The sequence below is a fragment of the Typopeltis vanoorti genome, chromosome 5, assembly GCF_054136105.1.
Source record: "Typopeltis vanoorti isolate ZY-2024b chromosome 5, IOZ_Tvanoo_1.0, whole genome shotgun sequence".
Taxonomy (NCBI): domain Eukaryota; kingdom Metazoa; phylum Arthropoda; class Arachnida; order Uropygi; family Thelyphonidae; genus Typopeltis; species Typopeltis vanoorti.
Window position 1 is genome coordinate 124,814,474 of NC_143553.1, and position 15,782 is coordinate 124,830,255.

At 35.4% G+C, this 15,782-nt stretch overlaps 1 protein-coding gene across 1 annotated transcript in view; it reads right to left on the reverse strand.

Annotated features, from left to right (window-relative positions):
• LOC150106785 (uncharacterized) overlaps positions 1-15,782 on the reverse strand; it is a 602,332-nt gene that overhangs the window by 402,436 nt on the left and 184,114 nt on the right. Inside the window, exon 5 of the mRNA XM_090393483.1 lies at positions 5,024-5,108. Coding sequence (XP_090249609.1) covers positions 5,024-5,108 — 85 coding nt within the window. The remainder of the gene's footprint in view (positions 1-5,023; positions 5,109-15,782) is intronic.

Genomic DNA, 15,782 nt, shown 5'->3' on the forward strand with positions numbered 1-15,782 from the left:
TGAAAGAAGTTATGAAATTCAGGAAAGCAACTTCACCTGCAAAGGAAAGAATAACTTGATGAGCATTTATACTGCTCTTGTCTCTGCATTTGGAAAGATGTAAGTTCAAATCTCATCTAGGATGCAATGAACTATTATAAGGATTTTGTCATTACTGTCATTAGAAGGTGAGATAGACAGTCTGATATGAAGGCTGCAGGGTTTTTTTTTCCTGGAAAGTTAGAAAAGCAAAAATAACAGCAAAAGACAAAAGCAAGGACAACAAAAAGTTATTATTTTATTTATTTATTCCCATAGCTAATCCAGAATTTTGTTTGTAGATAGTATTTCTATACTTGAAATATCCTGAATGAACACAGTAAGTTAATAGGGCCAAGATCTTCTTAGATAATTTATTTTTTAATAACAAGAGAACTTCTTCAGTAGGAACATTGGTAAATAAGGAGACTATGTCAAAACTGGCCATGATTTCTTCTTCCTTAATAGTGGTATCTTTAAGGCTAGAGACAAAATCCATGGAGTTTTTAATAAAAGATGATGACTTACTGGAGAAACATTTTAGAGAATTGGCAAGAAATTTGGAAAGGTTATAGGTTGGAGAATCAATTCCTTTGACAATTAGTCATAGAGGAATGTTTTCCTTATGGATTTTAGTTAAACCATATAACTGAGGGATTAACGGATGGAGAGAACGAAGAGATAGACGCATGTTTCTGGGGGGTGGGGGTTTCTGTTGTCGTTCTCAAAAGGTTGTTGGTACAATTATGAAGTTCACGCATAGGATCTCTTTCAAGGATAGAGTAAGTTTGCTAGTTTGTATCAAGTCTAGCATCAAGTATAGAAATACTATCTACAAACAAAATTCTGGATTAGCTATGGGAAACCCATTGTCACCAGTACTTGCTAACATCTACCTCAAAGATTTTGAAGAGAAAGCTATCTCCTCCTTCCCTTTAAAACCAAGAATTTGGAAAAGATATATAGATGACATTTTTTTTTAGTTTGGGACCATGGCCATGAATCTCTTCAAAATTTCCTAGACCATCTGAATAAACAACATCCCAACATCAAATTTACAGCAGAGTTAGAAGTTAATGGTTCTCTTCCTTTCTTGGATGTTAAACTGACCCGTTCAGTGGAGATATTCAAGATTTTGATTTACAGAAAACCTACCCACACGAACAGATATCTCCAAGCCCAGTCTCACCATTATCCCCCCACAAAAGTTCGGAATCATTTCTACACTTGGACATTGGGCGCGTTCCCTTCTTTATGATGAAGAAGAACTTAACAAAGAACTCAATTTCCTCCGGACTACCTTTCAACTGAATGCTATTCCCAGAAAACTATTAACAAATTTCCTGTTCAATCCACTCTCTTTGCCATAATGAAGACATCACAGAGTTAAAGGTAACGTTTTTCTACCTTACATCAGCTCCATCTCTCCCAAATCGGCCAAGGTTCTTAAGAAATACAATATATACGGACTTTATTCACACCTCTACTGAAACTCCACTCCTTACTGAGCCAACCTAAACCTAGACATAACAACCTCAAGTATCCCGGTGTGTACCAGATTTGGTGCAACTGTGATAAACCATACTTTGGCCACAAGAGTTAAAGGTAATGTTTTTCTACCTTACATCAGCTCTATCTCTCCCAAATTGGCCAAAGGTTCTTAGGAAATACAATATACGGACTTTATTCACACCTCTACTGAAACTCCGTTCCTTACTGAGCCGACCTAAACCTAGACATAACAACCTCAAGTATCCCGGCATCTACCAGATTTGGTGCAACTATGATAAACCATACTTTGGCCAGACAGAGAAATCCATTGAGTTACGCATTGAAGAACATCAGAGAGACATAAGTTACGGGAGAACGCGAGCCAGTGCTCTGTCGAGCCATGTTCTATTTTCTGCAAATTCTAATGAAGAGAGAGCCACACCCATCCATTACTATGGGACAAGTCTACTAATATTTTCCATTGTTACGATGAACTAAAAAGAAAGATAGTAGAATCTAAAGAAATCATCCTTAATCCTATACATCTCAATAGCAACCAAAGTTATAACCAATCTGACTGTCACTGTGCTGCTATCCAATATTGGCGCATATGTATGCCCAACAATGAAGTCAGGGAGAGAATATTTTTAAACACACAAATGTCACCGCATTAACATTGAAATATACGCTAACCTTTTTGTACTGTTTAGAGTTAAGTCCTTCTTTTATTTTTTGCACCTGAAGAAGTCTGCTAAAGACGAAACTAGTTGTGCCACTAAAATTTGTTCTTATTTCTTATCTTGGTTTCCCAGTCATTTAATCCTAAAAAATATGTACTTCAACCGAGTAAATCAGTCTTCTAACATATATATATATATATATATATATATATATATATGTTATTTTTTATAATATATATATATTATAAAAATATATAATATAATTTTATAATATATATATATGTTAAAGATACCAAGTTATTTTAAATATAAATCTGGTTTTTTACTCCATTTCCCAAGTAAGCATACAGACAAGTCAGTCAAGTTTGCGCTTGCAAGTGTTGTAAGTCTAGCTGACCCTGCACGTAGTGCAAGTCCAAGGCAACTCGTGGTAAAGGTAGAATAAGCTCTGATCACTATTCTTAATATTTACCCTTAATGCAAAGCACATCTCTGGAGGAGATGTATGATGCAAGCTCTGTGTTACTTAAAACTTAGTATTTCTTAGCCTGGCTCCCACTGACGAGACCTCAATAAAGGCCGAAACCGGTCTGGATAGTGGCCCCTTGCCTTTAATACATAGCATCATACATCTCCTCCGGAGATGTGCTTTGCATTAAGGGTAAATATTAAGAATAGTGATCAGAGCTTATTCTACCTTTACCACGAGTTGCCTTGGACTTGCACTACGTGCAGGGTCAGCTAGACTTGTAACACTTGCAGGCGCAAACTTGACTGACTTATCTGTTTGCTTACTTGGGAAATGGAGTAAAAAACCAGGTTTATATTTAAAATAACTTGGTATCTTTAACATATATATATATATATATATATATATATATACACAAGGTGGTATCAAAAAGTTTCGAGACTAGGTTTGTAACACGCCAACAGATGGCAGCACAAGGCTGCATGCACAGTCACAGGGAGCACCTACCTTCATAAGTCACTGTGCCAAAAGACATCGTCCTGCGTACGTCGGGAGCTGTGCAACTGATGCTATTCTGACCACCTGCATTACCACATCTGCAATTTCATCATGGACAGCAAATCAGAACAAAGAGCAAACGTGAAATTCACGTTTGAAAAAACTTGAAATTCACGGATCATTACCGGTGAAGAAACTTGTGTGTACGGGTACGACCCTGAGATGAAGCAACAGTCTTCACAGTGGAAGAGCCCATCATCTCCACTACTGAAAAATGCAAGGCAGGTCTGCAGCTCAACCAAGTGCATGCTCATTGTCTTTTTCAACATTCACGGCATTGTGCATTGAGAATTCGTCCTCAGTGGCCGGACCGTCAATAGCGAGTTCTACTGCCAGGTTTTAAGGCGTTTGAGGGAGGACATTCGGCGAAAGCGACCAGATCTGTGGAGCACGAAAAACTGGATGCTCCACGATGACAATGCACTCTGTCAACGAGTTCTCCTCATGTGAATTTCTCACCAGAAACAACATGATCTCACTTCTGCACCCACCCTACTCGCCAGATTTGGCTCCTGCAGACTTCGCCCTCTTTGCGAAGATGAAGATCCAGCACGAATCGCAGAATGCTTGACGTGCTTCGAAAAGAAGACTTCCAGATACATTCCAGAAGTGGCAAGAATGCTGGGAGCACTGTATTGATATGCAAGGGGATTATTTTGAAGGTGATAGTGTGTAAATGTAGATAAATAAGGTAATTTCTCGTAAAGAGAGCTAGTCTCAAAACTTTTTGATACTACCTCGTGTATATATATATATATATTTTATATTAGAATTTTACTGACTAGGAACACTGAGGTAAGACAAAAACTTTAATTAGAACACGATTAGTTTCGTTGGAATGCCGAATTCTTCAGGTGTACATATTATCACCTGCAGAAGTCGGCAATCAGACGAAACTAATTGTGTTCTAATTAAAGCTTTTTTCTTATCTTGGTGTTCCTAGTCAGTAAAATTCTAATATAAAATGTCTACAATCTGAGTAAATACCTTTAATAATATAACACACACGCACACACTCCTGAAGATGGCCTGAACCATATAAGCTTAAACATTAAATGTAATGATTTATTAAAACTAATAAATTCTCATTTTCCAGATGGTAGTTTAAGCTGCAATTTATACCAATCTACTGTACAATGATCCATGCTTCTATAATGAATAGTGCACACCATCCAACATTTGAAAAAAAATACAAGGATATTGAAAATGAACTCCATTTTCACAGTATTACATAATTAAGTAAATTGCTGGTCGGGATGGCTAAGTGAACAGCATCAACTTTCTACAGGTTTAAATCTTAGTCGGCCTGAATGTCTTAAGTGGTGGTGGCTGACTTTCATTGTCTTGCTTATTGGAAATCTAAAGGGAGTAAAAGAAGTATCATGTTTGGTCTCTAGTGAAGGAAGGTTCTCTGATTATATAATTTTTAGCTTGCCTAGGATATTGCCTAGTGCTACAGGTTTCCAAACTTTTGTATATAGTATTTGACATAAAAAATAATAATTAATTAATGTTGTGCAATCTAATAAGACTTCCAACAAGTATCTGTCATATTGCCAGATTTGCCGCAATGAACTTACTAAAATATATATACAGTATCTAAATTTCTCTCTAGATCTTTGACTCTGGTTGTTATTATCTTTTTCATATTTGTAACTTATTTTGTTTTATTAAATACAACATACTGACTAATTTACCAATGCTCACTGTACAACATTACTACAATAATGTTAATATTATAAAAAATCCTCTATACATTTGAATACTGGAAACATTTAAAAAAGATAACAAACACAATAAACCTTACCTCCACTGTCAATTAATTTCATCTGCACAAGAGCAGGATCTTCACTATGTTCTTCTAATACAGTATCGTCTGTTAATATTAATTTCTACAAAAAAAATAAATAAATAAATATATTGTTGTATCCTGAATAAACCAAGAAAAAGAATTACCATTTTTTTAAATTCAGGAACAACTCTCTTTGAAAATAGGCAGAGAATGTGGTGTGTTGGCTATAAACTGGAAATGTATATATATATGTATATAACACTAAGATGAGGAGTAAAAAATTATATAACAAATGAAAGAAAATTGTAAGACCAAACCTGTTATGTATAAGGGTCTGATAAAGAAATTATTTGATGTATTGAATTAATTTAAGAACCCCATTTTATGTGTCATAAGATAGCTAAATCTGTAAGCCAGAGTTCAAGGGTCACCTTTTGATCATCCAGTGTTACGTGTGCCGGGGGAGGGAGAAATTATGAGAAAGAGAAACTAGAGCGCTTTCTAAGAAAACACACCAAAAGCACTTGCAATGTAGTGGAAGGAGCTGGATGTCGTGATGAAAACCTATGTGACCACGTTGGCGGGAAGAGCATGAAAACAAAAAAGGTCAAGCAACCCCCACTCGAGGCTTTTTTGTTCCTGTTTCCTGACCTCTCGGACGTTGGTCCAGTCCACACCTACGGAGAAGTTCCAGGCTGGCCGTGGAGGGTATGAGTTGTCTGCCGCAGCGTATGGGATGGGCCAGCTATTTCCTTGGACTAGGATAGCTATGCTATATTGTGCGAGGAAAAAACCAAGCAGATGCCGTCCGTTCTGGCTAAGTTCCTGAGCCATATCGCCCTTCCCACTGAGAATCCGGCCGTACAGTTATCGAAGGCGACCAGACGAGCAGCAGACTGAGAAGAAGCCTTGATGCCCAGACAAGGCAGAAGAAAGGAACGAGTATCATTTCAGAGATGGTAATGTAGACTCTTGTATTATATATTCACGATTAAGGAATTGTGTGTTTTCCAAAGAACATTTGTGTAGTGGACTTATTATATGGAACTTTAGGAACTGTCTCCAACTTGGCATAGACCCATCTTTGTTTGAGAACTGTCTGCCTAGAAGGGCTCTATTTAATTTGTAAGAATTAATTGTGCTGTGTTAAGTGATATAACTGGTGACCACGTGAGTGTAGAATGTGTGATAACTTGTGATGAGATAATGTTAGGTTACATATAGAGGTGGTCCAAGCAAATTTGTTCATGTATTTCATTAGTAGTAACGAATCACAGATTTTACTAAAATTTGGTTCAGATTATCTAGAAATATAACTTTCATGTATCATTTCTTTAATTAATAAATATGTTTCGTAGTACCTGCCTGATCTGGTTTAGTATATGAATTCAAACAGCCACTCATAAAATTATTATCGAACTAAGCGGGAAGAACCCACATGTATAATTTAACAAAGCGGACCATGACTGCATGCAAGAATATAGGGAACAGAAGTTAGGTATTTACTGTAGTTACTGTGTATCACTCTGAGAGAGCCATCCTGGATAAGAGTCTCATCTATCCTTGGTATTGGCTGGCGCAGTTAAAAAATAAATTTGTCAAAGCTTATCAGGTGGACTGTCTCAGAAGATATGGTTAATGGCCGCATCTCATTCTAGGACAAAGCCCTAATCATTAAGTATCCTACACGTGATTAAACTTAAGAGCGGCCAAAGATGTTGTTTGTTAAAAAGGGGAAAGATTTAAGAGCACAACGAGTTAAGTATAGACTAACCTTAAAGGCTAAAAGGGACAAATTATAGAAAAAAAAGGGTATATAACAATATATACATATATATATATATATATATATATATATATATATATATATATATATATGTATATATATATTTTATATATATATGTATAAAACGTGTGTGTGTGTGTATATATATATATGACAGAATGATCATTGACTCGGTTAACATACATAGTTTTATGAAAAAATTGAATGACTAGAACCGAGATTTAATTAAAAAGGTTTTAATATAAACACACTACTAGTTTCGGCCTGTAACAGCCTTCTTCAGGTGACATTATAAAAGAAAAAAGAAAAAACACTAAACATTGAGGGTTAAAAGACTATGAACAACATAGACAGTCTTTATACATAATTAGCATGAAAACGTTGTAGTTGTATTTGAAGCTGTTCTTTCATTTGTTGCATTGTTGGGAGAGTGCGTGCTTGCTGCATCACGTGAACGCCAGTACATGATTACAGCTGAATGACTATCTGGGAGGTTGTAGCTTAAGTTGTTATTTAGATGAACAGGATTGAAGATGATTTCTCTCGATTCCACAATTTTTCTCTCTATTTCGTCACTGCAACGGAAGATGTTTGTAGATTTTTCCCAGCAGACTTTGTGATTTTGGTTATCATCATTAGGATTAGCCGAGAAAAGGATATGACTTGATAATGCACTTGCTCGCTGTCTCTTGTAAGTAATGTCTCTCATGTGTTCTTCCATACGCATTTCGACATATTTGTCTGTCTGCCCGAAATAAAGAATATCGCAGTCACATAATATTTTATATACGCCAGGGTATTTGAGTTGATGATGACAAGGTTTTGGGTGGCTAATTAAGGAACGGATCTTTGGAAGTGGAGTGAACAAGGTTCTGATATTGTATTTTTTTAGAACTTTTGCTAATTTATGTGAAACAGTACTTATGTAAGGAATAGATATATTGCATTTGAATCTATTTGTTTCTTCTGAGTGATGTCTAGGAGGATTAAGAAGGAATTTGTTAATGATTTTCTTGGAATATCCATTAACTTCGAAAGAAGTTTTCAGATGGTTTATTTCTGTAAGCAGTTCATTTGGATCATCAAGAAGAGAACGGGCTCTATGTCCCAAGGTGGAAATTATTCCAAGCTTATGAGGAGGGAAATGATGGGACTGACTGTGCAGATATCTGTTGGTATGTGTGGGTTTTCTATATATCGATATTTTTAGTTTACCAGAAGAGCGAGTCATTTTGACATCAAGAAAAGGCAAAGAATTATCCGTTTCAAGCTCAGCAGTAAACTTAATACTTTGATGTCGGCTATTGAGATGTTCGAGGAAAACCATAAGGGATTCATGTCCATGGCTCCAAACAATGAAGACATCATCCACATAACGTTTCCAAACTTTAGGAGTTAAAATAAAGGAAGAGATAGCCTTGGTTCCAAAATCTTCTAAGTAAATATTTGCAAGAACCGGAGATAAAGGATTACCCATAGCCAGTCCATGATTTTGTTTGTATATATTATCTTGAAATTTGAAGTAACCGGACCTGATGCAATGTGTAAGCAAGGCTAACATATTTTTGGATAACTTGTCCTTGAGTAATGTTAGGACTTCATCTGTTGGCACATCCTTGCTTACACATTGCATCAGGTCCGGTTACTTCAAATTTCAAGATAATATATCTTGATATATTATCTTGAAATGATGATAAATCCTAATGATGATAACCAAAGTCACAAAGTCTGCTGGGAAAAATCTACAAACATCTTCCGTTGCAGTGACGAAATAGAGAGAAAAATTGTGGAATTGAGAGAAATCATCTTCAATCCTGTTCATCTAAATAACAACTTAAGCTACAACCTCCCAGATAGTCATTCAGCTGTAATCATGTACTGGCGTTCACGTGATGCATCAAGCACACACTCTCCCAACAATGCAACAAATGAAAGAACAGCTTCAAATACAACTACAACGTTTTCATGCTAATTATGTATAAAGACTGTCTATGTTGTTCATAGTCTTTTAACCCTCAATGTTTAGTGTTTTTTCTTTTTTCTTTTATAATGTCACCTGAAGAAGGCTGTTACAGGCCGAAACTAGTAGTGTGTTTATATTAAAACCTTTTTAATTAAATCTCGGTTCTAGTCATTCAATTTTTTCATAAAACTATATATATATATATATAAATTTTAAAAAATATCTCATACCATTCTTGAAATCTGAAATATGACTTCAAAAGAAATTATTAATCTCATCTAACCAACCATACAAAAAAGTTATTAGAATAAGCATGCTGCAATAGATGCATTGCACATTATGCAATGATATGATAAGCATTTCAATTCTGGTATATATTTGAACAAATTCCCTTATACTGGTGTTTTGCTTGGATTATTTTTTATTCATTTTTCATTTTTTTCTAGTATTGCACATTTCTTTCTTGACTATAAAGGCAAAACATAAATAAAGCATATGATAATAGAACCAAAGGCTCAATATTACTGAAAATAAATAAACACAATTCAGCAATGAAAGCTTGCATCTGCTAGTATCAGCAAACATAAAATTATAAAGCTGGTTAGTTATGTACAGTTCTACTCTACAGCAAACACTTCTTCTTTTCAGCCAATTTCTGTCCACTGCTGGATGAAGGCCTCTTCCAGTTCCTTCCACCTTTCTCTGTTCTTGGCAATCGTTGAACAGTTTTCCCAACAAAATTTGACAATTCATCACTCCAAGATCTTTTAAGACGTTCTCAGCCTCGTTTCCCTTCTTTAGGAATCCAATTCATTAGTATGGTAGTCCATCACTCATCTTCTGGATAGATGTCCAGCCCATTTCCATTTTAGTCACTTGTGGTGAAGAATGATGTCAGCGATACGAGTCTGGCTTCTTATTCAGGTGTTTCACTTCTTATCTTTTAATGTGATGACTAGCATCAGCCTCTCCATTTTTCTTTGAGTCGTTGCTAGTTTATTTGTCAGTGCTTTTGTTAGAGACCAAGTTTCACAACCTATGTGATGACTGGAAGTTTACACTGGTATACTTAATTGAAACCTATTATATGACTATGCACCTAGTGAATATTTAATATATAATGAATTTAACTATAACTCTTATGGTATTGAACAGGATGCATTTCCTTCTTAATTTTCTGCTTTATCTCTGATTAGAATCATGGGTTGTGTAAGCCAGTGGAATTTATAGCTGTCTGGCAGGGTTGTTGTTCTGCAGGTGGTAGGTTTTTGCCTCTTACTGAAAAAAAAAAAAAAAAACTGTAGAGCTGTGGCTTGGTGACAGACTTTACCTGCAGCTGTGCTGAACTGGTTTTTGACATAGCATTCCCAGGCACAGCCATGATAATCAAAATAGGCCCAAGTTAGGATCAATGAGACAGACTTTTTACGTAATTTGAGCAAACTTCTGATCAGAACCAAGTTCAAACCTAATTCAAGTACTAATAAAAGAAGAATATATAGGTTCCTGGGCAGAGTCCTTGTCTTTTAAGTAGCATAAGCCAAAGCAAGTCTGGTGCTAGAAATTACTTTCTCATAAGCTTTCTGTTAAATCCTGAAATTTTTTAAGTTTTATTTATAATGTCAATATCATAAATTATCAATATTTTGAACAAATCTAATTGAAATATATCTAACCTAACCAAGCAAAAAAAAAAAAAAAAACTTGCAACTACTGAAGACTCTGGTCAGAGCCTCATAACATCAATGCTATGCTAAACAAAATTCACTACAGCAAACCTTCTTACAATTTTTTTTTTTTTTTTGTCCCCACAGGTTTGCTACAGTGAGCTGACTGTATTGATGACTGAATAGAGCATTGGTGTACTCTTAAATTGAATTTTAGTGATTAATTCACTTGCTGTGGAACTGAATAATATTACATAGCTCCTGTTGAAGTCATATGCATTATGTAACTTAACATATACATATTTACCATCTCTATTCATATGTTGATTACAAATTGGCAGATTGTTGCAAGGTCACTGGAACTACTTGAAAAGTCTCATACAATGCCCAGAATAAACACAGCCATTGTACTGTGGTGGATGTATATCTCTTCCATTTTAAGATGCACCAGCAATCTAATTCCACAGAACAGCTACTGACATATAATATATAAAACCAAATCTGATAGTAATACATCACAAGGATTTCAAGTTTTCATGATCTTAACATCCAAATGCTCTTTATTTTATTATTATTTCCTGACTTCCATGGAGTCACAAGACTCATCATGGGAGGTCAACACAAAGTCTATCATACCACTCATTAAACTCATCCACTGTCTGCGCATTCACCACCCTCTCAGGCAATGCATTCCATGCTCCATGCAAAAAACTTACTTCTCACTCTTTTACTCATCACTCCCTTTTGCAATTTCCAGGGATGGCCCTTGTCCTTGCTCCTTCCCCTCGTTCTATCATATGAAAAATCTTCTCAGTGTTAACATGATAATAACTCTTCAATAGCTTTAATGCCTCAATCAAATCCCCCCCCCCTTTTGTCTTCTATCCACCAAAGTCTGCATGGCCTTATAATCAACATTGCACAGTCCTGATATCATTTTTGTTATCAGTCTCTGCACACCTTCTCCAAGGTTACTTCATCCCTTCAAATCCCAGTAACCAGATCTGAGCACAGAAATCCAGATGAAAGCTTAATACAATGGGACCAGCACACTTTTACCGCTCATGGTCAATATCTCTTCTACCTTGCCGCAATTCACTGAGAAGTCTTCACAACCTTTACAATATGTCTTCAGAACTGCAAATCTCTATCCACAATCACCCCAAGGTCCCTTTGCTTCCTCTACTCCTAGCAAGTGAATATGAAGTACCCCATTTGTGGATCCCAAATTTTAAAGCTTTACATTTAGTTGCATTAAACTGACATCCCAATTTGTTTATCAACCTTTCCAGCCTATTCAAATCCTCTTGAAGAGCCAAAACATCAGCACTATCACTAATAACTCTCCAAAGCTTCACATCATCTGCAAACAACTGAACATCTCCCTTTAGTTCTGTGACAATACTTTTACCAAATCGTGAATACATGAAGGCAGAGTAGGGGTACATTGGAGTACACAGCTGAGGTCATGAAAACTGAATGCTTTCAGTGTGAGTAATGCATCCAAGTACTTATTGCTTCACATGTATGCCCATACACTTCAACTCATTTCACACAACATGAAATGAGTTGAAGTGCATGCACAGAAAAATTCCCCATAAAAACACCACTGATGGATGAAGGTCTTTTCAAGATGACTCGATGAGTGTCTGTTAATGGCGTTTCTTCCCAATATCACTCCTGAAAATCTGATGATTTCATCAATCCATTGCAATTTTGGCTTTAGCTCTTATTCAAATATTCCTGGTAGAAAGGCTTATATGTTAGCTATTCGTAACTATTATTTTTGAGGAAATTACAATGTATACTGAATATTAATTACAATAACTTTAATTAATACTTCTGATATTTCAGAAATTTAGGGATTACAGAAAAATTATATGTGCATGCAGGCATGAACACTGGGTAAATGAGGCTTAAGAAAGGTAACCAAAGTCAGCCTAAAGTCCTAAATGTCCCCCTAGTGGGCTACATTGGGTGGTTGGCTGTTGGGCTGAAGATGAGTGCTTCCCAAATTTGGTACAGTTTCATGCACCCAAATTTCTTGAAGTTTGCAAAGTTTCTCAGGGCTGAGGCAGATTCCAGGAATAGCCTCTCGTATTTCTGTTTGCTGTGGTGCAATAGAGGTGGCCTTCGTCCAGTGTATCCTGTGGCGGGTGTCCAAAGCAATGGCTATCAAGTCCAGAATGGCTGTAATGGTGAAACCAGATGTAGTTCAGAAATTATTGACCATCCTACCTGTTTGGCCATAGTAGGACAGTTTGCGACTGCAAGGGACCTGGTAAACACCTGGTAGATCTAAGGAATGTAGCTAGTCTTTGGTAGAGAAGATAAGGGATGCCAATTTTTTTATGCAGTCAGTAGGTGGCTATAAGTTTGTATTTTTTTTAGGATATTTATTAATTTTTCAGATGTATCCTGGATATATGGAATGGTGATAGATTTTAGGACTCTAGGCCTGATTGCCTTTTTTCAGTCTCATTTATCCAGTATTAATGCCTATGTGCACATATCATTGTTCAGTGATCCCTGATTATGGCAATGTAATGTACAATAATTAAAATTATTGTATATATATTTAGTGTACATTGTGATGCAATCTTGTCATATCAAGCATACATCTTTCCATAGTAAATTGCATAATTGCATTGCTCTTTGTTTTTCAGTTTCTTTTGCATTTAATGTCCATGTTTCTTAGTCATATGTCACTATAGGAAGACTATGCTGATTAAAAAATTTTCTTTTTCCAGTATCTGGCTTTTCAATATTGACTTACTTTTCCAAACACTTCTCAACCAAGTACTGTATGTCTTTTGATTTCTTTCATGGTATCAAAATAGCATGCATCACCACTTGACAACATTCAAGTCTGACTTCCTAATTCTAAAAAAATCTTATATTACTGGTGCAACAACAGTACTCTTAATTATCCAAACTTACTCATAAAGATGATACTTTTGTATTCCTACAATGTGACATTCTGTGCTCAGTGAGTGTCTAATCTATAATCTCTCTTTTATCTTATCTCATTGAAAATTTCCTTGCTAATCTGTTATAGTCATTTGCTGTTCTACAACTTAAAATCCTGAAAATGCTCCACTCATTGTCAGAGCACTACAAGGGTCGTCAAATGAGTAGGAGTAATGAAATGTTTTATCATCAGCAAAACTATAGATAGGAGGTCAGTAAAAGAATTTTTAGGTATACAAGAGAGAAGCCAAGCAAAACAGCAAAGCATGGGCTCCTGCACGAATGCAGAATTATTTTAATTTCCACATTGCAAGTGGAAATTAAAATAATTAATAAAAGTTAATAAAAGAAATTAACTGTGCAGACAAGTGCACCCAACTTTCTGGATGCTGCAAAAACTAAGGCTGAGAAGTGTTTATGCTAAGAAAGGCTGGAAGTGTAATTCAGCCCCAAAAGAGAAATCTGATTATGTTTGGAGATCTTGGTATTATCAAAACTAAGGACAAGAGAGGTGACATCTTTCTTGCAGGAAATCATATGAAATGAATGAAGATGAGAAGTTTGGTGAATAACTTTAAAGTTGAACTGTACATGGATGCTGATCAAGTTCTTACATGATTAGAGAAAATCAAAGGAATGACAGTACTTGTGAAAATACCTATATATATATTGTTTTTTTAATGTATAGAGAGTCTATGAGAAAATGACTGGCAAAGTCTGTGAAAAGGGATCATATATTAAGCAAAGTGCTCTTTTCTGAAACTGAGGAAAATTTAGGTACACCGCACAACTTTCCAAAATGTGAGAACTGTATTCTAAGATTGTGTTTTTATAAAGTACTGGAAAATACACAGGTGAGAAGTAATGTTTTACACAAAAAAGAATAACAAATTTACTGAAAAATAAAGAGGACATGGATCTGATATCTTCATGGCAAGATGGAAAAAATCAATCCAAGGAAAGAAAACTGATCTTGTCTGGAGATCAATGAGTAGTAAGATCATTTGTCAAGGAAAAAAAAAACAGACATGGTATTTTGATAGTACTGTAAAACCTCACATGAATGTTGTTGTTGTATCATGTTTGTTTTTACAAGTTTTTCCTAGAGAGAGAATATGCATAAAAGATTATCATTGTTTGTAAAATTACTAAATTTTTTTTTGTAGGTAATAATTTTATTACAAAATGGGTGTTCGCATGAGTTGTGACATCAACATATCTTGTGGTTAATGTGACTCCGAGAAGGAGTCACTTTTTTCTTCCCTGGGATCATTGCCACGAAGAGGACTGCTGTTGGAGCATTTCGCATGATGAGATCCGTATATGTCATTACTGAGAGATTGGCGGTAAAGAGAAGCATTTTGCCAGAAGAAAGGGGATTCACCAAAAGAGAAGGCAATTGCCGCCGGGCCAAGGTCACCCACATTGCCGAAGGAAGGAACTCAGAGGAAAGTAAAAGTCGGTGATCAAGACAAAGAAATGGATAAGGACTTCCTACAGGAATGAACTCTATGGAAATTAGTTCATCGTAAATACTTATGAGAATTTTGCAAATACTTCTGGACAATTCATGTAATGTGCTCTTGCTCCATATTCAATTGTGCTAATATTATTTTGTTTTATGATACCTTAGAATAAATATCTAATACAAGAGTAAGAGAACTGTTATGTATAGTGAATTGGAGATTTTTTTATGTAAAAATTGAGCTAACGCTTAGCTTGTTTGAATGTTAAATGAATAGGAATTACTTGTAAGTTGTACTAAATTATAGACAGGTTATGAGATAGAAATGTCTGGACTTTAGGAGGACTAAGTTCTAGGTATATTAACATGGAAATGGAATTGTCTATGACTAGTGGTTTTGTTTTCTTGTGCTCATGCTTATAGTAGTTAGATAGAAAATTTGTAACAAATTAATGTTGGCTTAATTAAAATTGTATGAAAAACAATCCAGTGTGGCTGGAAGTCAATCCACCAATCTTAAATAATTATAAACTTGGAGGTATCTGACTAACAAAGGGTAAGGTATTTATATAAAGTAATAAGTTTAAGCCACAACTGACACAAGGGTAATGGTCAGAAGTAAAAGGGAATAATATTTACTTTATCTTCGTTTAAGATTCTTACAAACTCACACTCAAAGAATAATTTAACTGGTGCAGTTGATAATCAAATTTGTTAAATTTGATTATCAACTGATTTTCAAATTTGATTATCAAATTTGATTATCAATTTGATTAGTAACGGCCTAACAGTTACTAAAGTGTATGTTTTTAAAATGTAACTCAATGCATTTGTTTTCACACCAGTTCAGCCTTGAAAATGCTAGACAGTGGCTAGTGAAACTTGTTGGCTCTTTGTATATTTTATCATTTATCTTTTGGTCT